The 15,350-nt window shown below is 43.3% G+C and overlaps 1 protein-coding gene across 5 annotated transcripts in view; it reads right to left on the minus strand.

Annotated features, from left to right (window-relative positions):
• BRAF (B-Raf proto-oncogene, serine/threonine kinase) overlaps nucleotides 1–15,350 on the minus strand; it is a 150,391-nt gene that overhangs the window by 80,179 nt on the left and 54,862 nt on the right. For all 5 annotated transcript variants that reach the window (XM_080665983.1, XM_080665981.1, XM_080665982.1 and 2 more), the window contains exon 3: nucleotides 10,557–10,820. In XM_080665983.1, the coding sequence (XP_080522109.1) occupies nucleotides 10,557–10,820 (264 nt within the window). The remainder of the gene's footprint in view (nucleotides 1–10,556; nucleotides 10,821–15,350) is intronic.

Here is a 15,350-nt window from a genome sequence, read left to right on the forward strand (position 1 = left end):
ATCCTCCTCCCCGAAATTTTATGTCAGAGTGAGCATCTGAGTCTTTCATAAGATTTGGATTTGTGTTGGAAAAATATTTGCAACTCATATAACAGGCATATGTTATATAGAGAGCGCTCCTGAAAAACTGAGGTCAAGACCAACAACACAATAAAAAAATGGGCAAAGGACATGAAAGACAGTTCATAGAAACAGAAATATAAACGGCCTTCAAACATATAAAAAGGTGGTGTTCAACCTCACGGAGAAAAGCACTCAAACTTGTCATGATAGTTTTCACTTATCATGTTGGCAAAAATCCAAAAGATTGACAACATATTCCATTGATGAGGTGATCATAAACAGGCATCTCATACATTGCTTGTAGCAGTGTAAAATTAAGCTAGACCTATGAAGCAAAAATTTAAAGATCTTTCAGAATTACAAATGTGAATTTCTCTCTTTGATCCAGGCAAACCTACTTTTGGTACGTTATAGTACACCACTATACTTGTAAACTACAGTTGTGTGTGTCAGTAGTGCATGTCTTTCTATGAATAGACCACAATTTGTTTAACCATTCAACTGTTGATGGACATTTGGATTATGCCCAGTTTTGGACTATTACAAATAAAGCAACTAAGGACATTTTTGTACAAATCTTTGTATTGGCATATGTTTTCTTTTCTCTTGGGTAACTTGAAGTAAATGGCTGGATCATATGCTACATGCATGTTTAATTTTTTACAAAATTGCAAAACAGTTTTTTTTAATTATGGAAAAATATATGTAACATAAAACCATCTTAACCATTTTTAAACATAGTTAGTTAAGTACATTCACATTATTGTGCAACCAATCTCCTGAATGCTCTTCATTCTGCAAAACTGAAATTCTATACCCATTAAACAACTCCCCATCTCTCCTTTCCCCAGCCCCTGGTAACCATAATTCTATTTCTGTATCTATGAATTTGACTACTCTAGGTACTTAATATAAGTGGAATTGCATAGTATTTGTCTTTTTGTGATTAGTGCATTTTACTTAGCATATTATCTTGAAAGTTTATTAATGCTACAGAATATATCAGAATTTCCTTCTAAATTTTAAGGCTGAATAGTATATTCCATTGTATGTATACACCACATTTTGTTTATCCATTCATCTGTTGATGGACAATTGGATTGATTACACATTTTGGTTATTGTGAACAATGCTACTACGAATATGGGTGTAAAAATAATCTCTTTGAAACGACAACTTTCAATATGGGTATATATCCAGAAGTAGAATTGCTGGATCATATAGTAACTCTATTTTTAGCTTTTTGAGGAACCTCCATACTGTTTTCCATAGTGGTCACCATTTTACATTCCCATCAATAATGCACAAGGATTCCAATTTCTCTACATTCTTGCCAACACGCATTTTTATTTTTTGATAGTAGCAATTCCAATGAGTATAAAGTGGTATCTCATTGTGGCTTTGGTTTGCATTTTCTAATGATTAGTGATCTTGAGCATATTTTTGTTTGTTGGCTATTTGTGTAGCTTTTTTGAAGAAATGTCTATTCAATCCTTTGCCCATTTTTAAAATGAGGTTTTTTTTTGTTGTTGTTGAGTTATAGGAGTTTCTCAAAATATATTCTTAATATTAACCCCTTGTCAAGATATATGATTTGAATATTTCCTCCTATTCTGTATTGACTTTTCATTCTGTTGACCGTATTCTTTGATTGACATAGGTTTTAAATTTTAATGTAGCTCAATTTCTCTATTTTTATGTTGTCTGTGATTTTGCTGTCATATCCAAGAAATGACTGCCAAATTCAATGTCATTATGTTTTTCCCTCAATGTTTTCTTTTAAAAGTACTAGTTTTGGCTCTTACATTTTTGATCCATTTGAAATAGCTTTGTATATGGTGTAAGTTAAGGTTCCAACTTCACTCTTTTGCATGTGTATACCCAGTTTTCCCAGCACCATTTGTGGAACTGGCTGTACTTTTCCCCACTAGGTAGTGTGGGTACCTCATAAAAGATCCTTTGACTGTATATGTGATAATTTATTTCGGGGCTCTCTATTCTATTTCATTTGGCTATATGTCTATCTGTCTATGCCACTATCACAATGATATGATTACCGTATCTTTGTAGTAAGTTTTGAAATCAGGAAGTGTGAGACCTCCAACTTTGTTCTTTTATAAGAATGTTGGGCTATTCAGGATTCTTTGAAATTCCACATGAATTTCAGAATGGAATTTTTGAGATTTTGAAAGGGACTGCATTACTAAAACTGCCAAGTTGTTTCCCAAAGTGGTTGTACCATTATACATTCCCACCAGCAGTTATTCCACATCCTCACCAATAATTGGTATGGCCATTCTTCCATTTTAGAGATTGAAGATGTGTACTGGTATCTTGTGCCTTTATTTTACATTTCCCTAATGATTTATGATGTTGAGCATCTTCTCATGTGTTTATTTGCCATCCATATATCTTCTTTGGTGAAGTACCTGTTCAAATCTTTTGCCCATTTTTTTTTTAATATATTATATTGATATTTTACAGAGAGAAAGGGAGAGGGATAGAGAGCTAGAAACATCGATGAGAGAGAAACATCGATCAGCTGCCTCCTGCACACCTCCCACTGGGGATGTGCCCGCAACCCAGGTACATGCCCTTGACCGGAATCGAACCCGGGACCCTTCAGTCCGCAGGCCGACGCTCTATCCACTGAGCAAAACCGGTTTCGGCTGCCCATTTTTAAATTGAGTTATTTTCTTGTTATTGAATTCTAAGAGCTCTTCATATATTCTGAATACATGTTCTTAATCAGATACATGTTTTGCAAAAATTATCAGTATGTGGTTTATCTTTTATTCACTTAATACTGTCTTTTGAAGAGAAGTTTTTAATTTCGATGAAGTCTAATTTATCAAAATAGTAGTCCCCTCTTCTCCCTGGTTTCACTTTCCGAGGTTTCAAATACCCACAGTCAACTATGGTCCAAAGATATTAAGTGGAAAATTCCAGAAATAAACAATTCATAAATTTGAATGTGCAGTGGTTCTGAGTAGCGTGATGAAATCTTGTGCAATCCTACCCTATCCCACCATCGGACTGGGGCATGCATCATCCCTCTGTCCAGTGTATCCACACTATATACACTACCTTCCTATTAGTCACTTGGTAGTTATCTTGGTTATCAGATTATTGACAGTCATAGTATTCCAGTACGGTCCCAGTATGTGTTCAAGTAACCCTTATAGTGCATAGCCTAATACTGTCACAACGTCTCCATCGTTCAGCTCACTTGATCTCATCACATAGGCACTGTATAATTTCACATCATCACAAGAAGAGTAAGTAGAGTACAATAAGATACTTTTAATAGAGAGACCACATTCAAGTAACTTTTATAGTATACTAGAGGCCTGGTGCACGAATTCGTGCATGGGTGGGGTCTGGCCGACCTGCCCTGATTGGGGCCAGCTGGTTGGGGGGACGGACTGTGGAAAGTCGGCTGCTGGCCCTGCCCCCCTGGGGCCCAATGGGGGCCAGGCCGGCGGTGGGAGAGGGGTCTCTGGAGGTCAACCAGCAGCCCCACCCCCATCAGGCCAGTTGACTGGCTGCAGTGTGCATCATAGCGACTGGTTGTTCCGGTTGCTTGGCTTTTATATATATATAGATTGTTATAACTGCTGTATTTTATTTAAAAAATTTTTTTTAAAATGTTTTTATTGATTCTGGAGAGAGAAGGAAGAGTGATATATAGAGAGAAACATCAATCGTCTGTCTCCTGCACACCCCTATGGGGGATCAAGCCTGCAACCCAGGCATGTGCCCTGACCAGGAATTGAATTGGGGACCTCTTGGTTCATGGGTCATGTGCAACACTGGCTAGGCAAACTGCTCTATTTTATTGTTAATCTCCTACTGTGCCTAATTTATAAATTAAACTTTATCAACAACCACTGGGAGTCTTGGAATGTATCCCTCTTGGATAAGAGGAACTACTGTTATGTTCATTATGGATTGTGCTTTTTGTGCATATTTAAAAAATTATTGCAAATTCCAAGTCACAAAGATTTTATCCCGTGTTTTCTTCTATAAATTTTGTAGTTTTAGGTTGAATTCTTACTTTTTATTCCTTCCTGTGTTCAAGCAGAACCTGGGAGAGGTAAACTCCTCACCTGGAAAGGCCATTATAGTGTATTCACTCATACTGTACCAAGCTAGCTAAACTCATAGTTTACCTGAATGACTTACAGGCATCTATCACACTTTGTGTATATTATTCCATTGTCTTCTGGCTTTCTTCAGCTGCTATGAAGAAACTGTTTTAATAATCTAATTGAAAAATTTTTATAGGTAATTTCCCCTCCCTAAGTGATCTGGAAACAATATCCTTTCATTTTGTTACATCTATAAGTATGGATTCAAATTTACTTACCAACTTAGGGCTTATGTTGCCCAAATCTTTACACTCATGTCTTTCATAAATAGTAACCATCATTTCTTTCAATTTTGCTCTATTCTCACTTTCTGAAACTTTTTGAGACACATAATGAAATTGTTCATTCCCTTCTTCATGTACTTAACCTCTCTTTATATTTTCTAAAACTTACTTTGCTTTCCAGAGTTCACTAATTCTCTCTCCATTCAGTTGGGTTTTATCAACTTTTTACCTCATCCATTGAAATTTTGAAAATAAACATTATAATTTTCATAAAGCATCTTAACACAGTTCTGTGGTAAGCTGTAATGATCTTGACATGTTGAGATGTTTTTATTCCATTTGTCTTTTTTTAATATGTTGAGATTTTATTTAAAACTAGTGCCCCAGTGCATGGATTTTGCACATTGAAAGGAAATTAATTAGAAGGTGGTCTGTGGGGACGGGCTGGGCGAGACAGGCCGGACACGCTCTGGAGCCAACCTCCCATGGTCCCTCCCTGGCCGGCCGCACCTGAGGTGGTGCTGCGGCTCCAAGATTGTATGTAGAGTGAGCGGCGTCCCTTGGCCTGGCCTGTGGGGATCCAGCTGAAATCGGCTCTCCAACATCCCCTGAGGAGTCCTGGATTGTAAAAGGGCAGTTCTCGGGTGTCCCACCCCAGAATCGGGCTCCCTCCTCTCTGGATCCGGGTGCATCACCCGAGAACTGCCGCTGCCAAGTCACAGCAGCTCAGCAGCTCCTGCATTGAGCATCTGCCCCCTGGTGGTCAGTGTGCGTTATAGCTACCAGTCGGAGTGTCTGCCCCCTGGTGGTCATTGCACATCATAGCTACCAGTCGGACAGTCACTTAGCCTTTTATGTATATAGACTACATGCCTGGTGTACGAAATTCGTGCATGGCGGGGGGGGGGGTCTCCTCAGCCCAGCCTGCACCCTCTCCAATCTGGGACATCCCTCTCACAATCCAGGACCACTGGCTCCTAACTGCTCATGTACCTGCCTGCCTGATCGCCCTTAACTGCCGCCCGTGCCAGCCTGGTCACCCCCAACTGCTCCCCGCTGCTGGCCTAGTCACCCCCAACAGCCCCCTCCACTGGCCTAGTCGTCCCTAACTGCCCCCCCCCCAGACAGCCTGGTCGCCCCCAAATGCCCCCACCCACCACCCTGGTTGCCCCTAACTGCCCCCCTACCAGCCTGGTTGCCCCTCACTGCCCCCACCCTGCCGGCCTGGTCACCCCCAACTGGCACCCCTCCCCCGCTGGCCTGGTTGCCCCACGCATCCTGCTGCTCGGTCATTTGGTCATCCCTCACTAACCTCCCTGAAGGCCTGGTCGCCCCACGCAGCCTGTTTGGTCATCCGTTCGGTTGCGATGGTCACTTAGGCTTTTTTATATATATAGATGTTACATTGCTACTTCCTCAAATCAGCATCAATACATTCAATAGCTTTTTTTCCTAGAGATAACTGTTTCTTTTCAACTTTCCAGTTTTCTTTTATTCTATGTTGTTTGAATTTTCTAATTCTATTAGAAGAAATTCTTTCTACATAGATTAAAAATTATTTTTTCTCTCTCCCCACATTTTGTTTTCCATCATATTATTTGACAATAAGTTCCAAATTGATTGAGAAGTCAGAATAGTGGTTACTCTTGAGGGTGGGTCCTGAATTGAAGTTTTTTTTTTTTGGGGGGGGGGGCAGAAGAATCCTCTCAAACACTAGAAATGTTCTGTATCTTTTTAAAAAAAGTATATTTTTATTGACTTTAGAGAAGAAGGGAGAGGGAGAAATAGAAACGTCAATGATGAGAGAGAATCAATGATTGGCTGTCTCCTGCCCATCCAATATTGGGGATTGAGCCCGCAACCTGGGCATGTTCCCAGATTGGGAATCGAGCCATGACCTCCTCATTCACAGGTCTATGCTCAACCACTGAGCTACACTGGTCTGGCATGTTCTATATCTTAATTTGCATGGCAGTTACATTTGTAGAAAGTCATTGAATTGTACACACTTGAGATTTTTACACTTTACTTAAGTTATGTTTCAAAAAAGAGGGGGAGAAAGTTGTAGGCATGATTATAATGTACCCTTAAATATTTACACATGTATTTCCCAAGAATAAAAACATTCTCCTGTATATTATCACACTTTAAAAATTAATAATTCCATAACATCTAATGTTCAGTAAACATTAAAAATTTCCCAAGTCTCAAGAATGTCTTTTACAGCTCTCCCCATCCTAATCCATAACCAGGATCACACACTGTATTTAGTTGTTATGTCTCTTTAGTCTTATTTAGCGTAGAATGATCCACAACTTTTTTATTTTTTATTTTATTGACTCCAAAGAAGGAAGAAGGTGGAGAGTAGGAGAGAGGAGAGAGAAGGAGAGTTGGGGGAGGGGAGAGAGAGAGAGACACACACACACACAAAGACAGACATCTATGTAAGAGAGATACATTGATTAGCTGCCTCCCATACATGGCCCTGACTAGGGATTGAACAAGCAACCTAGGTATGTGGCCTGACGGGGAATCAAACCTGCGACCTTCTGGTGCATGGGACAATGCTCCAAACAACTGAGGCACACCAGCCAGGAAAATCCCCAACCCTTTAATCTCCATGACATTGAGGCGGTTTATCTTAGAGGATGTCCACATTTTTCTTGTTTCCCATGGTGCTTATCTCCATGTGTTTCTTGTAAAATGGAAGGTGCAGAAACTTGACATTTAACTTGTAATCATTCTTAGCAAGAATACTTCATAGATGATAACTGTCATCCACTGATCTTTCTTCCCTCCCTCCCTCCCTCCCTCCCTCCCTCCCTCCCTCCCTCCCTCCCTCCCTCCTTCCTTCCTTCGTTGAATTTATTGGGTTGACATCCTATATAATAAAAGCCTAATATGCTAAGTGTCTGGTCATCCATCCAACCAATCAAAGCATAATATGCTAATGACTAGAGGCCCAGTGCATGAAATTCATGCATGGGGGGAGGGTGTCCCTCAGCCCAGTCTGCACCCTCTCCAATCTGGGACCCCTCAAGGGATGTCCGACTGCCCATTTAGGCCCGATCCAGGTAGGGCCTAAACGGTCAGTCGGATATCCCTCTCACAATCCAGGACGGCTGGCTTCCAACTGCTCGCCTGCCTGCCTTCCTGATTGCCCTTAACTGCTTCTGCCTGCCAGCCTGATCACCCCCTAGTCACTCTCCTGACAGCCTGATTGATGCCTAAATGCTCCCCTGCCAACCTGATTGCCCCTAACTGCCCTCCCCTGCAGGCCTGGTCCCCCCCAACTGCCCTCCCCTGCAGGCCCGGTCGCCCCCAACTTCCCTCCTCTGCCGGCCTGGCCCACCCCTAACTGCCCTCCCCTGCAGGCTTGATCGCCCCCAACTGCCCTCCCTTGCAGGCCTGGTCCCTCCCAACTGCCCTCCCCTGCTGGCCTGATCGCCCACAACTGCCCTCCCTTGCAGACCTGGTCCCTCTCAACTGCCCTCCCCTGCTGGCCATCTTGTGTCCACATGGGGGCAGCCATCTTTGACCACATGGGGGCAGCCATCTTGTGTGTTGGAGTGATGGTCAATTTGCATATTACTCTTTTATTAGATAGGATAGGATAGAGGCCTGGTGCAATGGTGGGGGCCAGCTGGTTTGCCCTGAAGGGTGTCCCAATCAGGGTGGGGGTTCCCTTGGGGTGGCCTGGGCGAGGGGCCTGTGGTTGTTTGCAGGCTGGCCACACCCCCCAGCAACCCAAGCAAAGGCCCTGAGATCTGGGATTTATTTATCTTCTATAATTGAAACTTTGTAGCAGAGGCCAAGGCAGGCCAGGGCTGCGGGAGCTTGGCTTCCTCCATCGCCGGGGGCAACTCAAGCCTCCTGCTCTCTCCAGCTCTGTGGCTGCCGCCATTTTTGTTGGGATTTATTTATCTTCTATAATTGAAACTTTGTAGACTTGAGTGTAGGCCTGGGCCGGCCAGGGCGGCAGGGAAGCTTGGCTTCCTCCATTGCCGGGGAAACCCAAGCCTCCTGCTTGCTGCAGCTCCGTGGCCGTAGCAATCTTGGTTGGGTTAATTTGCATACGCGCTCCTAATTGGCTGGTGGGCGTGGCTTGTGGGTGTAGCAGAGGTGTGGTCATTTTGCATATTACTCTTTTATTAGATAGGATATGCTAAGGCTGCTCAACTGCTTGCTTTGATGTGCACTGACTACCAGGGGGCAGTCAGTGGGTAGGTTAGCTTGGTGCTGGGGTCCAGCTGATCAGGACTGAGCGAGACAGGCTGGATATGCCCTGGAGCCCTCCTGCAGTCCCTCCCCAGCTAGCCGACCTCCCACATCCCTCCCAGACCCAGATCGTGCACCAGTGGGGTCCGTCGGCTTGGCCTGTGCCCTCTTGCAATCTGGGACCCCTCAGGGGATATCAGAAAGCCGGTTTGGGCCCGATCCCGCAGCCCAGGCCGAGGGACCCCACGGGTGCACAAATTTGTGCACCGGGCCTCTAGTTGGTTAATAAGATTATATATGTTTCAGGTGTATAATTCTATAATACATTATCTGTATATTATATTCTGTGTTCACCACACCAAGTCAAATTTCCTTCTATCACCAATTTATTCATTTACCTTCCCCCAAGCCCCTTCTTCTTTGGCAATCACCATACTATTGTCTGGGTCTATGAGGATTTTTTTTTTCCACCCAGCCCCCCAACCCTGTCAGTCTGTTCTCTGTATTTATGGGTCTGTTTCTATTTTATTTGTTAATTTATTTTGTTCATTAGATTCCACATATAAGTGAAATCGCATGGTATTTGTCTTTCTTTGACTGGCTTATTTCTCTTAACATAATATTCCCCAGGTCCATGCATGGTGTTGCAAAAGGTAGGATTTCCTTCTTTTTAAAATTTGAAGACCACCTGGAAGTTCTGTTTTGTTCCTTCTTAGTAGTCTAATTTAGCTGTTTCTAAATCTTCTAACTCATGAATGGTAGACAGTTTCCTTGTATATTTTATAAATTAGGATTTTGAGCTTGTCACGAGGGCATTCTCTCTGTGAATTCAGGGACCTGAATGGGCCAGGGAGGGTTTTCATTTACTTTTGCCCTGTCCCTGAATGCTATTACCCCTCTAGTACCAGTTGTTACATTAATTTCTTGGGTGCAGGGAAACCCACACTTTGATGAGACTAGGTCTAAGAGTACACAGGGTACTCTTATCTGGAACCATGGCAAAGACAGATAAGTTTCACTGTTATTTATGTATGCTGGTGAATAAATTTCCTTCCAGTTCACCCTTTTGTTGAAGGTAAAGCTCTTCAAGGCTCAGCTTTATGTAAAGATCTAAATCCCAACTATGTCTGTGTCACAAGGCCTAGTCTTATGTTCCCACACATTAATCCTCAAATCTCTGTTGCACATGGTGAAAAACTGACCCCACTGAAGGTCACTATAGCATAGGTGAGCAAACTTTTTCCATGAAGAACAAGCATTACCACTGATGCTGCCTGAGAAAAATAATTAAAAACTACTTTGACTTTATTGGAAATGAAATGGTTTCTGTTAATATCAAAAGCAATATGCATTATAAAAAGTAATGATGTATAAGGGTGCATTATTTACTAAATCTACTGACAGTACTTATTGCACTTGAGGATTACAGACCATCCAAAATAATTCTTCAGATTTCTCTGTTCTAAATGTAACTTACAGAGTACTCTATTCTAACGGTGATACTAATGATCAACAATCAAAACTTATATAAACAAGAGGAAAAATAAATCCAAATAGAGAATTCTCAAGGGTGAAGAATGAATCTTATCTGATAGATGTTAGACAACAAGTAAGCACTAGTCTTAAAATTCTGATTAATTCTGAACTAGTACTTAAACTTGAGCATGGTTCAAGTTTGGTAGGTAGGATTAAATGTCAAATCTAACACTAAAAACAATACTCTTTGTTATAGTTAAGGAACACAAACTTTGGCACCAAATAATTGTCTTTTCCTTCCTTGTTTGAAATGCTTCAATTTGTAAGACCACTGAGTATAAAGTGATGATATATTTCATTTTCAACAAGTGGTCTTTCTGAAAAATACAAAGAAAAGGAATGATGATATTAAAAGTTGACTCACCACTGTCCTCTGTTTGTTGGGCAGGAAGACTCTAACAATAGGTTTTTGTGGTGACTTAGGGTTGCTCCGAGACACATCTGTGGGATTTTGAAAAACTGAAAGAGATGAAGGTAGCACTGAAAGGCTAGAAGAGGAAGAAGATGTAACGGTGTCCGTTGATGCAGAGCTAGAAACAGAAAAATCAGTTCCATTCCCCAGGGATTCCAATAATTGTTGTTCTCTTTGTTGGAGGGCATCTAGCTTGCTGGTGTATTCTTCATAGGCCTACAAAATAAAGTAGATTTACAGTGAATCTGGAACTCTTCCTGACAGTAACAAAGGGAAACATAAAATTTAAGTCCTCGATGATAATCTCTTTATAATTTAGCTAACAGGGTTTTAAGTTATGAATTTCAAAATAAGCACTGGAAGTATTGTAAATGACTACTTCTACCTTTAAATTGATCTTTTGTTATAAGATACTACATTATATTACAATGAGAAACTGATACACACATATAAGAGATGTCTATAATATCTATGAGTATTAATAAAAGAAGGTAGTATAAAATACTATACTACATCAAGGATAAGTACCCTCTTCATTAAAATTGTTTCCCCCCTGCCCCCCAAAAAAGCTTTTGGCACATAAAGTTTCACACTCCTCTCCCCCTGCTCTAAGAACAGACAAACAAGTTGAAAAAGAGATGAGGTATAGATTTGTCAGAAAAATAACACTCAGGTACACGGTACCAGATCTCACCACTACCACCAAAATTTTAGAAGATGTATAACTGCTGTCTTCCTTCTGAAATAGCTGTCAATTAAAATTCTTTATTCTTCTCACTATGGATCTCTGATGACCTCCTTCCTCATCAATACTGCTTAGAGAATAAAATTTTATTTGAAAAGGTGGCTTACATACTGCAGTCAAGAAATTCTGGGACCATTGTCAATTTTGACTAAGGCTATCAGGTCAAATTACCACATATATCATATTCTAAAAGTAAGAAGAATCTTGAAAACAGAATGATATTGAAAGTAAAGAGATGGAATGAACTGACATATACATGTCCATGGTTCTTTAAGGCAGTTGTAATCACCCCATACTATAGTTCACCATTTCTCCCTTAAAGATGAAGTACTACAACCATTTATAAAATGCTACAGGGAGAATAAAGGTTTAGAAATGACAATTCAGCCCTAACCGGTTTGGCTCAGTGGATAGAGCGTCAGCCTACGGACTGAAAGGTCCCAGGTTCGATTCCGGTCAAGGGCTTGTACCTTGGTTGCGGGCACATCCCCAGTAGGAGGTGTGCAGGAGGCAGCTGATCGATGTTTCTCTCTCATCGATGTTTCTAACTCTCTATCCCTCTCCCTTCCTCTCTGTAAAAAATCAATAAAATATATTTAAAAAAAAGAGAAATGACAATTCACAGCTCTCAAGGAGTTCATTATTGGGCTGCTGAGAAGCAGATGAATATATTTTTATTTGTGTTAGTACTATATGTGAGAAATAAACAAAAAACATTCTTGATACAAGAATGAGGAAGGAAGGGGGTCTTAAAAGGCTAATATTTAGATGGATGGAGTAAGTGGGGAGAAGAGAGTACTGAATACAGCATAAATTGTGTAACAAAGTAGGAAGGCAGAAAATTTTAAGACATAGAAAAAAAACTATAAACTAGTATAGTTGAATGTCATACCCAAGACACAACAAGGGATCAATATATATTTGTTTCATTTAACTGAAGACTAGGAAAACAAACAATAAGACTGAAAATGTGGGTAAGGGACCAGATTATAGAGCGTATATATATATATATATATATATATATATATATATATACACACACACACACACACACACATATATATATATATATATATAAATAATTATTATTATATATAATCGCCCCTAACCACTCGCCTGCCTGATCTCCCCTAACCACTTGCCTGCCTGCCTGATGCCCCTAACCACTCGCCTGCCTGCCTGATGCCCCTAACCACTCGCCTGCCTGCCTGCCTGATCGCCCCTAATTGCCTCTGCCTGCTTGCCTGATCGCCCGTAACTGCCTCTGCTTGCCTGTCTTATTCCCCTAACCACCTCTGCCTGCCTGATCGCCCTTAACTATTCTGCCTGCCTGCCTGCCCCTAACCACTCGCATGCCTGCCTTATCCCCCTAACTGCCTCTGCCCACCTAATCGCCCCTAACCACTCTGCCTGCCTGCCTGATCGCCTCTAACTGCCTCTGCCTGCCTGCCTTATCCCCCTAACCACTCGCCTGCCTGCCTAATCTCCCCTAACCCCTCTGCCTGCCTGCCTGATTGCCCCTAACTGCTTGCCAGCCTGCCTGATCACCCCTAACTGCCTCTGCCTCAGCCCCCGCTGCTACAGCTTCATCCAGAAGGTTGTTTGGCTATCCAATGTAATTAGCATATTATGCTTTTATTATTATAGATTATTACAGAAGACTAGAGGCCTGGTGCACGAAATTTGTGCACGAGGGAGGGTGTCCCTGAGCCCAGCCTGCACCCTCTCCAGTCTGGGACCCCTTGAGGGATGTCCGACTGCTACTGGGATAGGGCCTAAATGGGCAGTCAGACATCCCTCTCCCAACCACTCGCCTGCCTGCCTGCCTGATTGCCCATAACCACTTCTGCCTGCCAGCCTGATCACGCCCTAACCACTCCCCTGCCAGCCTAATCGATGCCTAACTACTCCCCTGCCCACCCGATTGCCCCTAACTGCCCTCCCCTGCCGGCCTGGTCACCCCTAATTGTCCTCCCCTGCAGGCCTGGTTCTCCCTAACTGCCCTCCCCTGACAGCCTGGTTGCTCCCAACTGCCCTCCTCTGCTGGCCTGGTCGCCCCTAACTGCCTTCCATGCAGGCCTGGTCCTCCCCCAACTCCCCTCCCCCGCAGGCCTGGTCCTCCCCAACTGCCCTCCCCTACAGGCCTGGTCCCCCCCAACTGCCCTCCCTGGCAGGCCTAGTTTCCCCAACTGCCCTTCCCTGCAGGCCCGGTTGCCCGTAACTGCCCTCCATGCAGGCCTGGTCACCCCTAACTTCCCTCCCCTGCAGGCCTGATCACCCCCAACTGCCCTCCCTTGCAGGCCTGGTCCCTCCCAACTGCCGTCCCCTGCTGGCCATCTTGTGGTGGCCATCTTGTGTCCACATGGGGGTGGCCAACTTTGACCACATGGAGGCGGCCATCTTTGACCACATGGGGGCAGCCATCTTGTGTGTTGGAGTGATGGTCAACATGCATATTACTCTTTTATTAGATAGAATATCATGTTATGAAGCCTGAAATTCATTCTACAAGGAAGGAAGAATTACCAAAGGTAGAAGAGAATGAAGCAACAATTTCATTTCAGAAAAGGCCACCGCACGTGGTATGCTAGATCTTACCTTATATTTTTTGGGGAAAAAAGAGAAAATACTAAAATGAGCTACTGAGGTAAATAGCCTTTTTGACAACCTACTAGAGGCCCTACCCTGACCTTGAAATGTTTCATAGCATTCCAGGGCATAAGAACTAAAGAGATTAAAAATTTTCTGGGGAGAAACCAAGATGGTGGCATAGGTAAGCACCTAAACTGCTGCCTCGCACAACAATTTCAAAACTACAACTAAAAGACAGAACGGACATCATCCAGAACCACAGGAAAGCTGGCTGAGTAGAAATTCTACAACTAGAAGGAAAGAGAAAAGCTCACTGAGAATCAGAGGAGCGGCAAACGGCTGAGGTATGGAGACATGCGCGCAGAGAGGAAGGGCGGCTGAGTGCCTGGCTGACTTTCTCTGGCAGGAGGGGGAAGGAAGCCCCGGACTGCACTGAACCCCAGTTCCAGGTGAAACCCCATGGACACAGGCTCATACAGGGGAAGTCTGGACTGTCAGGTAGAGGAAAGGCACATGGAGACTCGGAGACTCGGGGGAGCCACGGCGGTCAGGGGTCTGGAGACGCGCGCGCGCACGTGCTCTCGGAGAAGACAGAATGCGGAGGTTGCCGCAGGCTTTCCATAGTGGAAGGGAGTCGGAAGCTCCTGAATGCACTGAACCCCAGTTCTGACTGCACTGAACCTTGTTCCAGGTGAGCCCCTGGGGACCCACGCTCTTAGGGGGGAATCTGGACTGTCAGGCGGAAACTCAGGGGAGCCGCGGAAGGCAGAGGTCTGGAGGCGCACGCGCAAGGGCAGGGCTGACGGGAAGCCAAGACTGTCTGCTCCGCCCTGAAACTCTGCCCCATCCAAGCTGAGCACAGAGGCTTTTGCAATTTTGCAAGTCCGATTCCTATAAGGCTGTCTCCAGCACAGAACTTCTCCCAGCGTAGACACAGCTGATCCTCACAGCCAGCTGGCCTGGAGGTCTATTCCTCCAAGTGATACCAATAACAATCAAAACTTAACTACAACAAGGCTGTACACACAGTGCACAAAGGGGTGCACCAAGAGTGTCCACCTCAGGTTAACTGGGGAGGCCGACCCACTGGGCCATATAGGAAACCTAGCACACAAAGCTCCCCTATCTTCGAGACCCTCGAAGATATGAAAAAGGACTAACTAGAAATTAAACATATGAAATAAAAAATATTATACAGAGACCCAAAAGCAGACTAGAGGAACATAAGAATCAAGTCAAAGATTTGAAATACAAAGAAGCAAAAAACACTCAACCGAAAAAGCAAAAAGAAAAAAGAATCCAAAAATTTGAAGATAGTGTAAGAAGCCTCTGGGACAACTTCAAGTGTACCAACATCAGAATTATGGGTGTGCCAGAAGAAGAGAGAGAGCAAGATACTGAAAACCTAT

The sequence above is a fragment of the Plecotus auritus genome (assembly GCF_963455305.1).
Source record: "Plecotus auritus genome assembly, chromosome: 4".
Lineage (NCBI taxonomy): Eukaryota > Metazoa > Chordata > Mammalia > Chiroptera > Vespertilionidae > Plecotus > Plecotus auritus.